At 36.8% G+C, this 17,804-nt stretch overlaps 1 protein-coding gene across 1 annotated transcript in view; it reads right to left on the bottom strand.

The window, feature by feature from the left end:
* Positions 1-10,298: 10,298 nt before the first annotated feature.
* METRNL (meteorin like, glial cell differentiation regulator) overlaps positions 10,299-17,804 on the bottom strand; it is a 72,332-nt gene continuing 64,826 nt past the window's right edge. Inside the window, exon 4 of the mRNA XM_044675186.1 lies at positions 10,299-11,217. Within this exon, the coding sequence (XP_044531121.1) occupies positions 10,901-11,217 (317 nt within the window). The 3' untranslated portion in view covers positions 10,299-10,900. The remainder of the gene's footprint in view (positions 11,218-17,804) is intronic.

A 17,804-nucleotide genomic window follows, 5' to 3' on the forward strand; every position in this document is an offset into this window, starting at 1 on the left:
TACCATTGTTGGGTTTGTACCCCAAAGAGATCATAGATAAACAGACTTGTACGAAAATATTTATAGCTGCGCTTTTTGCGGTGGTAAAGAACTGGAAAAGGAGAGAATGTCCTTCAATTGGGGAATGGCTGAACAAACTGTGGTATATGCGGGTGATGGAATACTATTGTGCTAAAAGGAATAATAAACTGGAGGAGTTCCAGGTGAACTGGAAAGACCTCCAGGAACTGATGCAGAGCGAAAGGAGCAGAGCCAGAAGAACATTGTACACAGAGACTGATATACTATGGTAAAATTGAATGTAATGGACTTCTGTACCAGCAGCAATGCAATGACACAGGACAGCTCTGAGGGATTTATGGTAAAGAAAGCTACCCACATTCAGAGGAAGAACTGCAGGAGAGGAATCATATATGAAAAACAAATGCTTGAACACATGGGCTGAGGAGGACATGATTGAGGATGTGGACTTGAAACGACCACACCAATGCAACTACCAACAATTTGGAAATAGGTCTTGAACAAGGACACATGATAAAACCAGTGGAAATGTGCGTTGGCTATGGGTGGGGGGATTGCGGTGAGGGGAGGGGAAAGTAGGAGCATGAATCATGTAACCATGTTAAAAATAAATATTAATAAATGATTAAAAAATTAAAAAAAACTGGGCACATGAGGTAAGTAAGCCTACTTGAAAATATTCCTAGAATTATTTTATTGTTTTCCCTAAAGTATTCAAGCTTCAACTTTAATAATGATAACTTTTAAAATATTATTGTTTTTATAAGGTTTATTAGTAGTCTCTAGAAAATAAAGCCACATGCCATACTAGCTTAGACTGTTCAAAAGGCACGCCATTGCTTACCGTGATAGATAGCAAAGAGGAAGTGAAACAATAACCCCTCAGTTTTATCCTTCTGTCTACGTCATTGTGTAACGATAGGAAGCCAGTGGGCTCATGGGAAATGTAGTTCAAGGACCCCACTATTTCCAATAATACATTCCCCCTGAGAGCCCAGGGAGACTGGTCTCCCCAAAGGTTCTTGTAAACATAACCAACTTTTAAATTACAGTAATTTGCGGATAAAAAGAAAAAAAAGGACAAAACCAATGATCCAATAATTGCTAGGTGCATTGACAAAAAGCCAATTAGGGGCAGTCCCCTTTGACATAAGAGTGTACATTTAAAACAAATGCATTCAACACCCCATAGTTAAATCAACTGCACCCCAGAGTTCACTGTGTATCTTCTTGATGGTCTCTTCAGGCATCTTCATGCTGCCTTCTCCAGACAGTTCACTTTCTGGATTTGGGGAGGTAGTGAATTTCTTATCCTGAAATTACTCTCAAAAGAATTTAAACTTTACATTATAGATTATAATAATACCCCCGAGGAGAATAATAACACATCCCTCCCCCCTCCCCAGAGGAGGATAATGACAAACATCTAAGGATATGTGGCTGAGTTATGGGAGTGTATGAATCCATTATCAAATGAAATCCAAAAACATCAAAAAATTCAAATAAAAGAGAAAAATAATTTGTGGATGAAATATAAAATGTCAAAGTTTTATGTGCAAAAATGTAAGGAAAGGAAAAATATACATATAACAGGTCCTTGAATCAGGGCCCAATTAAAGTGATTTCTACCCCACAAGTCTGTAGGGCAAAATGCAATAATGTTGCACTTACTCATTGGCAGCCAATACAGGAAGTTGCCATACTCCAAGAGAGAAAAAAAGGACTAGATTTTGTGTGAAAGGGAAGAGTCATTCCCTGGTCTTATTTGCCTTCACTCTCAGGGATAGAGGGAGCCAGGATAATAGCCAACCTTCGGTACTTGGCCAGGATGTGGCTCAGGGAAAGGTGGCCTCTAACATATGTCAGAACAGCTGCAATCCTGAACCCCAAACACTAGGTTCAAGTCCTTTAGTATTGGCATAGAAATTCATCAGTCCTACCTGGATAGGTTTGGTCTTTTCTGATCTTGTGCTTCTAGGCACTGTGCAGATTCTCATCAATCCCATTGGGATTGGTTGGTCTCCTTGACCTTGTGCTTCTTTGCACAGTATAGTGGCTCTTTTGTTCCCTTCTCCTGGAGTCAGGCAATCATTAATCATAGTCTCATAACATCTATCAATAAATGGCAGGTTTCCATAGTCTAAAGCTTTTGGGTATGCATTAATACTATAGCAAATATGTTTATATATTAAATTTATATTATTGTAAAATAAAAAAGGATTAATATTGATAAGGGGTTCAAATCCAAAAATGAGAGGAAAAACCTCAAATACTGTATTGCGCATATAAGGGAAAATAATAATAAAAAGAATATTTTAAAAATCAAAAAATATATATATAGATTACAATTAGTGAAAGGTTTCTCACCCAAAAAATGAGATCTATTTTCTTTTTAAACTTGGCCATGATCTACTGTGAATGCAAATTATTTTTATATATAAAATAGCAGATTTATAAAAACAATAATATAGTAGATAATGCACATTCAAAGAAGTACCGAATTTCTCCAAAATTACAATAACACATTTAATGACAATTGCAAACAAACCCATTATTATATAGGATTCACATGAATTTCTATATAGCTAGTTGCTGCGTGATATTTAAATAATGAATACTTGTCACAAATTCTACAGGTATAGCAACTCTTTCAACCTTGGCTGAGATATCTTTAACAAAATTTATTGCTGCCATCTTCCAAAATGTGGCAGAGCCTAAAAAAAACACAAAGCTGATGAAAAATCTTTGTTTTGGGGTCTAAAATGTCACCAAAAACTCTAGATCCTTTTGGTGGAAAAATACAATAAGCTGAAAAGTGCATAATATATATATATATATGCACTTCACAGGGAAATCCTTCACACCTCCTGGATAAGATTATAACCCCATTACAGGGTAACTAAGCCTCTTGAGCATCTCACTCCCTCTGCTATAAAACTATAACAGTTTATAGACCTGTCTTCAAAATGTCCCACCCATTTCACGTGGAGCAGAGGAATAAATAGTGAAAATCATTCAGATTTTACAAATGCAGAAGTGGGGAAATAAAATAAAATTGTGCCATAAGACATCTCTTCAACCACCAGTTTTTTCTAAAATGGCTTTATTTCTAAATTTGGCTTATTTCTAAAATGGACTCTTATTTCTAAAAATGGCTTCTGAAAATTTCTTAACATCAATTGAGATATTTAGCTCATTAAATTCTCCAAAGTTTGTATATAGTTGTCAAAATAGAATAAAACACTATTAAGGCAACATGTGATCTTGTGAAAGTGTTTGTGTAAGTTGAATGAACTTTTAACAATGGTATTTGCAGTCATGAGGAGGTACAAATAAAATCATGTAACAGAATTTATCTAATAGCCAAAAACACAGTAGCTTAAAATGATTCAGTGTAACAGAAAGGTATCAATCAGATTAACATATGAACTTAAAACAACAAAATTAAATCATAAAACAACGAAATTTAAATCGTAAAGCAAACAATCAGCAAAGTAAAATAAGATACAGAGACTTTCAAACAACAATGGAGTCTGAAATGGCTTAAAAATTCACCTCCACTCTTTAAAGTTCCTCCTGTATCCATTCAAGTTCCTTTTATCTGAACTCTGGGATCTCCTATGGTGAAGGAGTACATAGCATGAAGGAATAGTCTGGGCAGGCCCAAATGGCAATGGGTTGTAGAGGGATGAATCTCTCCCCTGAATCTCTAGCAAGATAATCGCAAGGATCAGTGCACCCAGAAATGGTAGGAAGAAAAAACATAGCTGTTTGAAATAGGTAATATACTGCTCTTTGATAGAACAGGTCATGCTTGCAATTTTATTTCCTGTTTGGAAGAATAACCTTCTTTTCCCTTCCCCTTTGAGGTAAAATGCTAGGGCCCACCTGCTATCTCAGTCCCCTCCCCAACAGGCAGAGCATGGAAGTCTAACTGGGGCAGGGCCTGGAAAAGTAGCAGGCTCAAAAACCCACATGGAAGAGGGGATTAAGAGTTAGAAGCTCTCCTTAGGTAAAAGTCCTTTACAATTTTTGCGTCTATGTTCATTAGGGAGATTGGTCTATAGTTTTCTTTCTCTGTTTTTGGTCTCCCTGGCTTTGGGATCAGTACCATATTTGTGTCATAAAAGGAATTTGGTAGGACTCCTTCTTTGCTTATCATATTAAATAATTTGTATAGTATTGGGATTAGTTGCTCTTTGAATGTCTGATAGAATTCACTTGTGAATCCATCAGGTCCTGGTGATTTTTTCTTAGGGAGTTCTTTGATGGCTTGTTCAATTTCTATTTCTGATATGGGATTATTTAGGTATTCTATTTCTTCTGCTGTTAATCTAGGCAATTTATATTTTTGTAAATATTCATCCATATCTCCTAAATTGTTATATTTGTTGCCATATCATTGCCTAAGAGGAAACACACCTGGGTTTCCAAGGAAAGCAGCGAGCAAAAGAAAGGGTGTGTGTGTGTGTGTGTGTGTGTGTGTGTGTGTGTGTGTGTGATACTTTCCAAAATTTGAAGATTGGCTCTAATCAGCAGCAACAGTAGCTGCTCCAGGAATGGCCAGGATCTGGGATCAATAGCAATAGGAACAGGAGCTTTACTTCCAGGGAGGGGTGGAGGGGGTAGGATCAGCAGCCAAGGGGATTATGAACACCAGGCAGGTTGAAATTATCAGCAGCATTCTGTATCAGCAGCAGCAAAGATTGGCAAGAGAAGTGGCTTTTCCCTTTCAGCCAAGAACTCCTGGAAAAGCTGCTCAAAGGAAAGCAGTCGGGTGGCCAGGGGGAAAAAGAAAAAGCAAAAGCAAAAACAAAAGCACAAAAATAGTAGAAGCAGGCCAGCAGCTCCAGAGAGAGTTTGGAGTTCTCTCAGAGTTCTTGGGTTGGGGCAAGGGTGAAAAGTCATGGCAGGAGAAACATAGGTTTGCAAAATTTATCTTACCTACGCTATCTGAAAAATTGAAAATTCTTTCTCCAGGTGGTCACCATCAATGTAAAAAATAAAATGAATATACAAATGATAACTTTTAAAATATTATGGTTTTTATAAGATTTATTAGCAGTCTCTAGAAAATAAAGCCACATGCCATACTAGCTTGGGCTACTCAAAAGGTGTGCTGTTGTCTGCAGCAATAGGTAGCAAAGAGGAAGTGAAATGCCAGCCCCTCTGTTTTATCCCTTTGTCTATATAATTGAGTAACAACAGGAAGTCAGTGGGCTCATGGGAAATGTAGTTCAAGGACCCCAATATTTCCAATAACACAAATAAGTAATTTAAGGATGGTTAAAGATGTTTACCAAGTGTGGAATACAGACTAAAATGAGTCCCTCACAACAATGGGGGAAAAGGGTAGTCAGTTAGATGTTTCTATAAGGAGCACAGTAACAGAATATCCATAAGTGAAACCTCTTAGCTGGGGATAATATCTAACCAGGGAAAATAACACAGTGGATACAATGTGGCAGCCAAATATCTGGGAAAGGAGTAAAGGCCAAGGAAGTTTTTATAAACAGAGTTTAATTAAAAAAAAAAAAACAGGGACAGGAAGTGGAAGTAAGAGGAAATATCTGCCACTACAAACTATTGGTAAACAGGGACAGGAGGGTTGGATATAGCTACTCTATATTTCTAAACCTACAGCAGACAGCCTTGGGTAATGGTTGGCAGGCTGGTCAAGGGGAAAAGGGTTTCTCACAAGATGTTCTTGGGCTGTTGATCAGATGTATCAGATTGTCTGAGGAACACAGATAACATCCAAGTAAATCCACTGGGGAAGTCAGGGAGAAAGATATATCTGTATGTCCACCATACAAGATGACACTCTAATCTCAACCTGAACTTCTAGGGCTTGATAGATGTTCTTGCAGATACTTCCCAAGGCACAGAGATAACCCAAAATCCACAGGCTCTTCAATCAGTGGCTAAAACTCCCACTCCCCCAAAGCCAACTGCCATTAGAGACAGTTGCTGAAAAAGTCACTCTGTAACATTCCAAGTTTGGAATATTCCTGCTCCTGTCAGCCTTGCCTGGCAAAATCTGCTTTTAACTAAGTTAAATCCTACAATTTCCCTACAACACCTTCAATTAATTTCTTTAAAAAAAACAAACAAACTTTACTTTTTGTTTCTTTTTTATGGTAGTAGTAGAAATTATCTATCAACAAGTGTCCCAACACTTCCCTCTCCTTCCCACATCACAGAAGGCACCATCCCAGAGACAAATACGTTCATACAAATTCTGTCTTTCATGTTTCCACTTTTCAGTTTACTCTCTGAAGATAACATTCACAATTTATTCTTCAAGAATTAAATCTTTAGCTATGGATGATGTTCTCTTGGTCCTATTTATTTCACTGTTCATTATCCTGTGTAGTTCTTTCCAAGTTTTATTAAAATTAGCCTGCTTATTATTTCTTATGGCACCAAAATATTCCATCACTTAATATACCACAATTTGTTTAGCCATTGCTCAATTGATGAGCATACCCTCAATTTCCAGTTCCTTGCCACCACAAAAAGAGCTGCTATAAATATTTTGGAACATACAGTTCTTTCCCTTTTCCCCTAATCTCCTTGGGAAACAGATCAAGCAATAGAATTGCTGGCCTAAGTGTATATACATAATTTTATAACAGTGTAATTCCAAATTGCTCTTGTAATATTGAAAATTATGCTAAATGTAATATGCTAAATATAATATTTAGAAATTGGTTTGGAAATATTAGTTTAAAAAAAGATTGTTGTGGTCGCTGTTTATGAAATAATTAACCCTTAAGTCATGAGGATGATAATAGCTTTTAACAATTATAGTCTAAGAAAGAAATAAGGAGAGAAGGAAATAGAAAAATATTTCCTAGCCTTATACCCTAATCTTATCTGCTCACAAGAGTGTCTTCCACCCAAGCCACCAACGCCGAATCACAGAAAGGCCCCCAGCCAAAGACCTCCAGAGAAGAATTCGATCTCCTCTACAGTCTCATTTTTTATAGTCCTTGCTCTCCACATTACTTCCTTTCCCTGTGTGTGTCTATCACATCTCAGGAACAAATCAAAGTCTCTGTTTGGAGCATTCCAGCCACACTAATGGGCTGGTTGACATGAGCAGAAAGTTCACAACCCTGGGAGAAAGAAGTTCCCTTTACACAGCCCCGCTGTGATTCTTTTGGGAGACGAGCATGTTGAAATCTCCCAGATTTACATGCCCAGTGAATCATGTCACATAACCAGCTTATATCTCCAAAGATCTCTTACTAGAGGTAAATACAATATTTCTCTATTTAAGAAAAAATTACAATAATTTGGGGATAAGAGGGAAGGAAAAGAGAGAGCAAAACCAATTATTGGCAGGTGCATTGACAAAAAGCCAATTAGGGGGCAATCCTCTTTGGCATAAGAGCTTACACTCAGAGTAAATGTGTTCAACCCCCTTCAGTTCGATTCACTACATCCCAAAGTTCATTCTGGATTCTTTGATGCAGTGAATGGTTTCTGCAGGCTTCTTTATGGCACCTTCTTCAAAAAGTTCACTTTCTTGATTTGGAGAGTTAGTGAGCTTCCTTTCCTGAAATTTCTCTCAAAAAAAAATTAAATCTTGAATTTTATGAGAATTATATAATTCCCCCTGAGGAGGGTGTTAACCAACACCCAGATCAACTCAGAATACATGGTTGATTTATGGAGTATATGAATCAATTTTCAAAAGAAAAGCCAAAAACATAGGAAAAAAATTAAATTTTGGGGAAAAAAATCTCAAACTCTATGCATATAAAAATTCTAAGTCCTTGAATCAGGGCCCAATTAAAGTGATTGATGTCCCACAAGCCTATAGGATAATTGTAACAATCTAGCACTTACCCACTGGTAGCCAGGACTACAAAAAAAATGCCATCCTATAAAGAGAGAAAAGGGGCTAGATTTTGAAGTAAAAGGGAATCCCTTCCTCCCAGGGTCGTGAACTTTCTGCTCATCTGAGCCAGCCCATTTGCATGGCTGGAATGCTCCAAAAAGAAACTTTGATTCCTGAGATGTGATAGACCAGAGCACAGGGAAAAGAAAGGGTTCCCTTCACACACTCTCCAAAATGGTTGGATTAGTTCACAGCTCCTCCAACAGTGTTTCTAGTGCCTTCATTTTAACTTATCCTGTCATTTTGCCTTTTTGCCATTTTAGCCAATCTGATAAGTGTGAAATGTTATATCAGAAGTGTTTTGGTTGGCATTTCTCTAATCAGTAGGGATTATTTTTTTAAGTATTTTTTCCTAAACCTATATATGGCTTTGATTTCCTCATTCTGTTCATATCTTTTGCCTATTTATCAGTTGTGGAATGGCTCTTAATTCTTATAAATTTGACAAAATTCTCTCTTTATGATTTTTTATATGAAACCTCTACTTGAAAAGCTATCTATAAGATGTCTTCCCAACAATTTCTGCTTTCCTCCTAATCTTGGCAATATTTGTTTTATTCATACAAAAACTTTTCAATTTTTTTTAAAGCCCTTGCCTTCCATCTTAGACTCAATATTGTATATTGGTTCCAAGGCAGAAGAGCAGTAAGGACTAGTCAATGGGAGTCAAATGACTTGCCCAGGGTCACACAGTTTGAATCCTGGACCTCCCGTCTCTGGGGCTGGCTCACTGAGCCACTCAGCTGCCCCCCAAAACTTTTCTATTCAGCATACTCAAAATTATCCATTTTACATTCACAATGCACTTCATGTCTTTCTGACTCATAAATTTCTCTCTTATCCATAAATCTGGTAAGTAACACATTCCTTGTTCTTAAATTAGAACATCTCCTTTTATGTCTAGGTTATCTAACCATTTTGATCTTACCTTTGAATGGTCTACACATAGTTTCTGTCAAACTACTTTCCGGTTGTCCCAACAATTTTTACCAAATAGTGATTTCTTATCCCTCAAACTTGGATCAATGTTTTTGTCAAATTCAAGGTTATTATAATCTTTTCCTACTGTTTATAGTATGTCCATTCTGTTCCAATAATCTACCTTTCTATTTCTTATTCAGTACCAGATAGTTTTGATAATTACTACTTTATAACACAATTAGAATCTGGTACAGCTACGCCTCTTTCCTTTACATTTTTCCAGTAATTCTTTTGATTTTTTTTGATCTGTTGTTCTTCCAAATGAATTTTATCATTTTCTAGCTCAATAAAGTAACATTTTGATAATTTATTTGGGATGGCATTGAATAAGTAGATTAGTTTGGGTAAGATTGTCATTTTAATTATATTGATTCTGCCTATCCATGAACAATTAGTATTTCTCCAATTATTTAAATGGCTTTGTGTTTATAATTATGATTAAGTAGTCCTAAGTTTATTTTGTCAGCTTACTCTCAAGTATTTTATTCATTCTGTGGTTATTTTTTTTTCAAAAGGCAGAAAATAAGGTCTTTATTTCAAATCTGAGTTATGGTTGGCCCCTTTACAAAGTGCCAATGGTCACCTGCCACAATCACACCAAATTGTCTTTATATTCAGCAAAGAGAGTCTGGCCATCAGTAGACCAGGTTAAGGAGGGGTTATTTTAAACAAATGTCTCTATCTTTTCTTGCAAGATTTTGTTAGCAATATATAAAAATGATGAAGACAATTGGGTTTATTTTATATACTGCTACTTTGCTAAAATCTTTGATAGTTTCAACTAACTTTTTAGTTAAATTTAGTTAGATTTTCTAAGTATACTATTATGTTATCTGCAGATAGTTTTATTATCTCTTTGCTCATTCTGATTTCTTCAATTTCTTTATCTTTTCTCATTTCTATTGCATGCATTTCTAATACTATGTTAAATAATATTGGTGATAATGGGTATCCTTGTTTCATTCCTGACCTTATTGAGAAAGTCTCTAGCTTATCCCTCTAACAAATAATACTTGCTGATGCTTGATTTACTTAGATAGATAGTACTTCCTATGATTTTAAGAAAAAATTCATTTATACTTATGCTTTCTAGTAGGTGTATATTAGGAATGAGTATTGATTTTGTCAAAGGCTTTTTCTGTATCAGGAAATATTTTGAAAAAATTATGTAGCAGGAGGTGCAAAAATAATTTGGGTAGATTGAAGGAAATATCTTTAGAGGACCAGAAAATAAAATATTTTAATCTCACTTCATCTCAGTCACCTCAAAGTAGGCCTTCCAGGATCCTTGAAATATATAGAGTCACCATTCTAACTAGCCATTGGGGGAATAAGTAATAAATATGGGTTCACTGGGACCTAGGGGGAAAAAAATCTCAAACAACTCTTACAAATCCAGAAAGTTTTATTTCTCTGAAATGGAAATAATTTACCAGCCAAAAGATGACTGTAGCAGGTAATTATGATTCAAAATTAAAATGAAAAAGCAATCACGAAAAACATCAAAGAAAAACGAATCAAATTTTTTGACTACAAATTTCTGTCATAAGAAATGACTTCAAATTATTCTCTAAGCTTTTAACAAAGCATTGTTGTTAAAGTTGTATATCAGACCAAATAATATTATCTTAAGGTTTTTAAAATGGTATTAAAAGGACAAAAGTAGTTTGTTTAAAATGTGGGAATTTGTTTCCAATGAAAAATGTCTTAAAATATAATAATTTAGTTTGCATTTTTCAAGACTTCCAATTAGTAAAGAAAAGAACTAGGGAACATGTATATAATCTGGCTTGTATCTTTATTAGTATAACAGTTCCTGATGTTATAAAGAGACCCCAGGGAACCTGTTCCAAGTAGTAGCTTCTCTGAAAGTTGCTTGCCAACAAATTAATAGTATTCACTATGACGGTGAATTTGTCAGGCATAAGTATAGGTGGAATGAGGTTGTCTGGGGAAGAGAAGGAGGATTTCTGATCTAATCATTCATCTTTAGACTGTGCCTATTTCACATGGATTCAGGCCCTTATTCTCAGCATCTTTATACATCCTTAGGAAGTCTTTGAAACAAGGAGCACAGCTTAATCTGGCCTCCCCAAAGTGCATTCGGCCTGTGAAGAGGAAATCTCCATTTCCTGGTTTCACTCCACATTCTAATAGTGTCTTGATTTGTCCTTGCCAGCTCTCACTGCTTTCCACAACCTGAAAGACTTTATTCTTCTGCCTGTACAGTTTGCTGACATGGATGTCAATGATAGATTCTTGTTGTTCTGGCTCATTTGTTACATTCTGGATTGATCCTCTTACCACTAGAAGAGAAAAGGGAGAAACGAATAAAACACATTAGAAACTCCTATAAGTAGGGTGTGGAGTGGTATTCTGGGGGGGGCTCATTCCCTCATGAATCACTGTAATGAACAGACAGGAGACTTGATGCTGGCAGAGTTCACGAGGCTTTATTCAGAGGTCGGGGTGGCATAGAGTGAGGGAACACTGCCTGGGCATAGGCAGTATCCTCACAAGGAGGGGGTGGGCCAAGGGGGAGAAAGAGAGAATGGCTCCACAATCTGAGAGGTCTCAGAAGTAGTGGGCACAGATGCCCAGATTTACTCAGATTTTATAGGGCTCCAACACAATGCTATCTCCATTTTCCAATCATCTATATATTATTGTACCCTCCTTCCTCTACCCTCCCTAATCTTTCTCAATGCTTCTGAGTGTCTTTTCTTTATCTTCCAACGTTTCCAAGTGTATGGAAATATTCCTTAGGCTGCAATTTTTAGTTGAGTCAGGTTTTTAGGCCTGTCCAAGGATTTGCAGCTTTGCAACAATTTTTGGGTTTTAGTAATCATTTCATAGGACATGTTTTTAAGATTATAACTTGTAAGTTTTGAGATTTTTCTCACAGAAATTCGGACACCCAAACCTCTTCCCACTGGAAAGAAGAGGAGATGGGTCTCTTTAGCCATTTTGAGAAGAATATCAAAGGCCTATATTAATATACATATATGTGTGTGTATAAATATGCACATATACATATAAATATACAAATATACATATATGTATGTATGTATGTATAAAGCTGCATTGGGAGCAGGGTTTCTTCTACTTTTCAAAAGGAGAGATTGATATCTGCTAGTGAAGGGCACCTAACTTCACTATTTTTCTATAGGAAGTTGTCAGTCTATGATTACTAATACTAATCATTGTATATTGGGGAATAATGCACAATTTCATCCCACACAGTAGGAATGATGTATTTAATACCTCCTTAAAGACCTTAAATATAGTAGGCATTTAATAACTTATTATGGACACATCAAAAGGGAAAGTAAATGAAATCTGGAAACTTGGATTGTTAAAATCACTGATTTAGAAATGGAAGAGATTTTAGATTAAAGGTCTAGCCAGGATTTTACAGATAAACAAACTAAGATAGAGTGATTATATGATTTAGTAGTATAAAATAGTGTTTAGAATGATACCATTAGAGTTTGAGATGATATTTGAAATCAAGTCTGTCTGATTCCAAATCTAGTATACAACTATACAACTCTGTCTCCTTCCAAAAATTCTCACATAATAGGGATCTGGAGCATCTGCTGATTGCCTCTGATACTGTATTTATCCGCAAGGGAGAAACTGGTAGAATGCTAGGGACCTGCTTTCAGGAAAATAGTATACCTTGAAGAGACCAACTGAAGGGTATATGTTGATATTCTGTAACTTGAAACTACTTACAAGTATTGAAAGGTCAGGAAAGATGCATGAATCTGGAAGTCCTAAGCCCACGATAAGTGTTGCAGCTAACCGAGCATCAATGTATTTAAACATTAATGAATCAACAAATGCAACATTCTTCAAAACCGCCTAAGCAGAACTGACTTGTCCAGGAACACATAATAAAATTATATCATAAGCAAACCATTCCCCACTTTTTTTTTCTGCCAATTTCTCTAGGATCACAAAAATAAGGGCACTTAAAACTGAAAGTCTGAAGTTGAATACCTCTCTTTTACAAAGGTGAATGGCTCAATTTTATCTTGGATCAGCCCCCACATCTAGTGAGTACTCCTTGGTCCTCTCTCTCAGATTCAGGTGGAATAGTGGAATATTATTCCTTCTCAGAATTCTGAAGTATTGTTAAGGGCTTAGACCACCATCTTCTCTACTGCCACTGGCTTGAATTTCCACTGGTTGGGTTCCTTCCATAATCAAAGGGCCTATGACTAGCACCCAAGTTTCATTTAACACTGGTCAGCTTTTGCAAAAGCTGCACAACCTAGCTGCTCCAAGGCATACTTTCTCCTAAACCACATCAGTCGAGGTAAACTTAACTTAGTTCATTTCCCAGGAACTAGGTCCATAGCACAAGGTCCATTAAGTTAATACCTAAAAGTGGAATCTCTGCAGGAAAGGTCTTCATCTCAGCTTCTACTGTGTGGAGAATTTGATAGAAGAAGAGGACAAAGGAACTAAAGGTCATTGCAAAGTTTTCTTCCTGCTCCTTTCAGCATCAATGCTTAGATGGTTGCAACTTTTGTCCTTGGCTCAGACTCCCAGATTCCTCTAACTTGTTCTACTGACCTTTCAAAACTTCCAAAGTCAGAGACTTCATTTCCTTTACTCTTTACTGTAAGTGAACTGAAATCCCTCAGAAGTGAATGAGGTAAAAAAAGAAAACAGTAATGAAGGTATCATTCCTTTCTGCTTTTGATTTAAAAATAAAAAAAAAGGGGGGGGGGGGTTCCGGGTTAAGATGGCGGCAGAGTAAAAAGCAGCCCTTAACCTCTCCTGACCGAAACACACAAGACTCCTCAAGGGGACATAAAAACAAGTCCAGACGAACGGAGGAACCCCACAACAGGGCAAAGTGTGGAAGGTATGTGGAATCGGGACATTTCCATGCTATAAAGGGGTGAAACAGCTCTCACTAAATCACGGGCTGAGCAACCACCCCCCCACACCTCCTCCACACACACCACCTATAACGCCGAAGCCAGCTAAAAAAGAAATAGAGCAAGTTTGGGGCACCCATCGAGTCATTGGCAGCTCCAGGGCCTGTTCCTGAGAGCAGCAAAATTTAGGTCCCCAAAAAGCTAAAGAACGCACTCAAACTCTGAGCGCGGGCTCAGAGCGCAGGTGCGGGTGGAGGCAGACACAGCCGCGAGCTAAGGCTCTGAAACCCTGAGTGGGGAACCAGTGCAGATGGGTATACAACTGTGGAAGCAGCACCCTGAGACTTCTAAAGAAACCTCCGGCAGAGGATCAAGCAAGGGAGCCCACCAGGGGGCTTGACCTTGGAAAAAACCAGACCTCAGACCTCAGAAGCCAAAAGACCGTAGACAGTCTCTGAGCGCGAGGATAAAGCTGAGAAGCTGCTGGGCTAATGATGGCTACCCAGAATCAGGAAGTTCAGAAGAGAAAGATTAACAACAAGAAAAAGAAGTCTTTAACACTCGACAACTTTTACACAGAGAAAATCCAGACAACCAAGCAAGCAGAGGAGGAGAACAAACAAGCATCCCGATGCTCCTCGAATAAGGAAAACTCCTCACAAGCTATGGAAGAGTTCAAAACTGAGATTTTGAGGAAGATGGAAGAGATCTGGCAAGAAAATAACAGTTTAAAAGGTAGAATCTTGCAATTGGAAAGTGAGGCTCAGAAATCAAATGTACTGATAAGCAAATTGAACACCAGAAATGACCAGATTGAAAAGGAAAACCAAAAGATTATAGCCAAAAACCAGTCCCTAAAGGCTAGAATTGAGCAACTAGAAGCTAATGATCTCTCATGACAACAAGAACAAATAAAACAAAGTCAAAAGACTGAAAAAATAGAAGGAAACATGAAATATCTCAATGAGAAAGTGACAGACCAAGAAAACCGTGCTAGAAGAGACAATTTCAGAATCATTGGTCTTCCAGAAAAACCAGAAATTAATAGAAACCTGGACTCCATACTAAAAGAAATCATTCAGCAAAATTTCCCTGAAGTCCTACAACAAGAGGACAATATAGACATTGAAAGGATCCATAGAACACCCGCAATAATCGATCCAGATAAGAAAACACCCAGAAATATAATTGCCAAATTCAAGAGCTTCCAAGCAAAAGAAAAAATCTTACAAGAAGCCAGAAAGAGACAATTCAAATATCAAGGAGCACCAATCAGGATCACACAGGATCTGGCAGCCTCCACACTAAAAGACCACAAGGCTTAGAATACGATATTCAGAAAGGCAAGAGAGCTGGGCCTGCAACCACGGATCAACTACCCATCAAAATTGACTATATATTTCCAGGGGAAAGTATGGGCATTCAACAAAATTGAAGAATTCCAAGTATTTGCACAGAAAAGACCAGGGCTAAATGGAAAGTTTGATATCCAACCACAAAAATCGAGAGAAACATGAAAAGGTAAATAAGAAACAGAGAGGAAAGAAAGAAAACTCATAAATTTTAAATTTGCCTTTTTAAGGGCCTCAGTAAGATCTAATTATCTGTATTCCTACATAAAGAAATGTTATGTATAATTCTCTATAGTGAACTCTATTCACTATTATAGTATTCACTATTATAGTAATTAGAAGAATAATTCACAGGGAGAGGGTGGAACATTAAATAATCTAAAATGACATGGGGGATGGGAAAGAGGGGGTGAATAGTAGGGGACACTTGAGTGAATAAAAAAATAGGATATTCCATTACACACAAAGAGGGCATGGGAAGGAGAGGGGACAAATACTATTATAAGAAGGAGAGGAAGAGAGCATTAAGAGGTAATAATCAAACCTTACTCTCAGAGTAATCAACCCAGAGAGGGAAGAGTAGCTATACTATCCACTGGGACATAAAACTCTTATCTAACCCTTCTGAGAAAGTCAGAAGGGATAAAACAAGGGGAGCAGGGAAGTGGGGAGGTCAAAAAAAGGGAGGGGAGAAGAAACGGGAGAGAATTCGTAAGGCCTTTAAAAACAAAATGAGGGGAAAAATAAGGGAGGGGGTAAAAAGGGAAGTTAATCAAGGGAGGGGATAAGGGATATCAGATTAATAGCAAACCACTGGTTTAAAAGGAAATAGTATAAGAAAAAGGGGGTAGGAATAGGGGAGGATACGAAAATGTCAGCAAATGCACAATTGATGATTATAACTCTGAATGTGAATGGGATGAACTCGCTCATAAAAAGGAAGCAAATAGCAGAGTGGATTAGAAACCAAAATCCTACCATATGTTGTCTACAAGAAACACATATGAGGCGGGTGGACATACACAAGTTTAAGGTTCAGGGCTTCAGCAAAATCTTTTGGGCGTCAAATGAGAAAAAGAAGGCAGGAGTGGCTATTATGATTTCTGACAAAGCCAAAGTAAAAATAGACATGATTAAAAAAGACAGGGAAGGTCATTACATCCTGATTAAAGGCAGTATAAACAATGAGGAAATAACACTGCTCAATATGTATGCACCAAGTGGCATAGCACCCAAATTCATAAAGGAGAAACTGGCAGAGCTCAAGAAGGAAATAGATAGTAAAACCATACTAGTGGGAGATCTAAATATTCCTCTGTCAGATCTAGATAAATCAAACCGAAAAATAAATAAGAAAGAGGTAAGAGAGGTGAATGAAGTCCTAGAAAAATTAGATTTCATTGATATGTGGAGAAAAATAAATAGGGACAAAAAGGAATACACCTTCTTTTCAGTTGCACATGGTACATTCACAAAGATTGACCATGTTATAGGGCATAGAATCATTACAAACAAATGCAAAAGAGCAGAAATAATAAATGTAACATTCTCAGATCATAATGCAATAAAAATAATAATTAGTAAGGGCACCTGGACAGGCAAATCAAACACTAATTGGAAATTAAATAATATGATTCTTCAAAACCAATTTGTCAAAGAAGGAATCATAGAAACAATCAACAATTTCATTGAAGAAAATGACAATGATGAGACATCCTAACAAACTTTGTGGGATGCGGCCAAGGCAGAACTCAGGGGGAAATTTATATCTTTGAGTGCATATATTAACAAATTAAGGAGGGCAGAGATCAATGAATTGGGCATGCAACTCAAAAAAATTAGAAAGCGAGCAAATTAAAAATCCCCAGATGAAAATTAATGAGAAATACTAAAAATCAAGGGAGAAATTAATAAAATTGGAAGTAAAAGAACTATTGAATTAATAAATAAGACTAGAAGCTGGTATATTGAAAAAACAGATAAAACTGACAAAGTACTGGTCAATCTAATAAAAAAAAGGAAAGAAGAAAACCAAATTGACAATATCAAAGATGAAAAGGGAGACCTCACCTCTAATGAAGGGGAAATTATGGCAATCATTAAAAACTATTTTGCCCAATTATATGGCAATAAATATAACAATTTAGGAGATATGGATGAATATTTACAAAAATATAAACTGCCTAGATTAACAGCAGAAGAAATAGAATACCTAAATAATCCCATATCAGAAAAAGAAATTGAACAAGCCATCAAAGAACTCCCTAAGAAAAAATCGCCAGGGCCTGATGGATTCACAAGTGAATTCTATCAGACATTCAAAGAGCAACTAATCCCAATACTATACAAATTATTTGATATGATAAGCAAAGAAGGAGTCCTACTAAATTCCTTTTATGACACACATATGGTACTGATTCCAAAACCAGGGAGATCAAAAACAGAGAAAGAAAACTACAGACCAATCTCCCTAATGAACATAGATGCAAAAATCTTAAATAGAATACTAGCAAAGAGACTTCAGCAAGTAATTAAGAACATCATCCACCATAATCAGGTGGGATTTATACCAGGAATGCAAGGTTGGTTCAACATTAGGAAAACCATCCACATAATTGACCATATCAACAGTCTAACAAACAAAAA

The sequence above is a fragment of the Gracilinanus agilis genome, chromosome 4 (assembly GCF_016433145.1).
Source record: "Gracilinanus agilis isolate LMUSP501 chromosome 4, AgileGrace, whole genome shotgun sequence".
NCBI lineage: Eukaryota > Metazoa > Chordata > Mammalia > Didelphimorphia > Didelphidae > Gracilinanus > Gracilinanus agilis.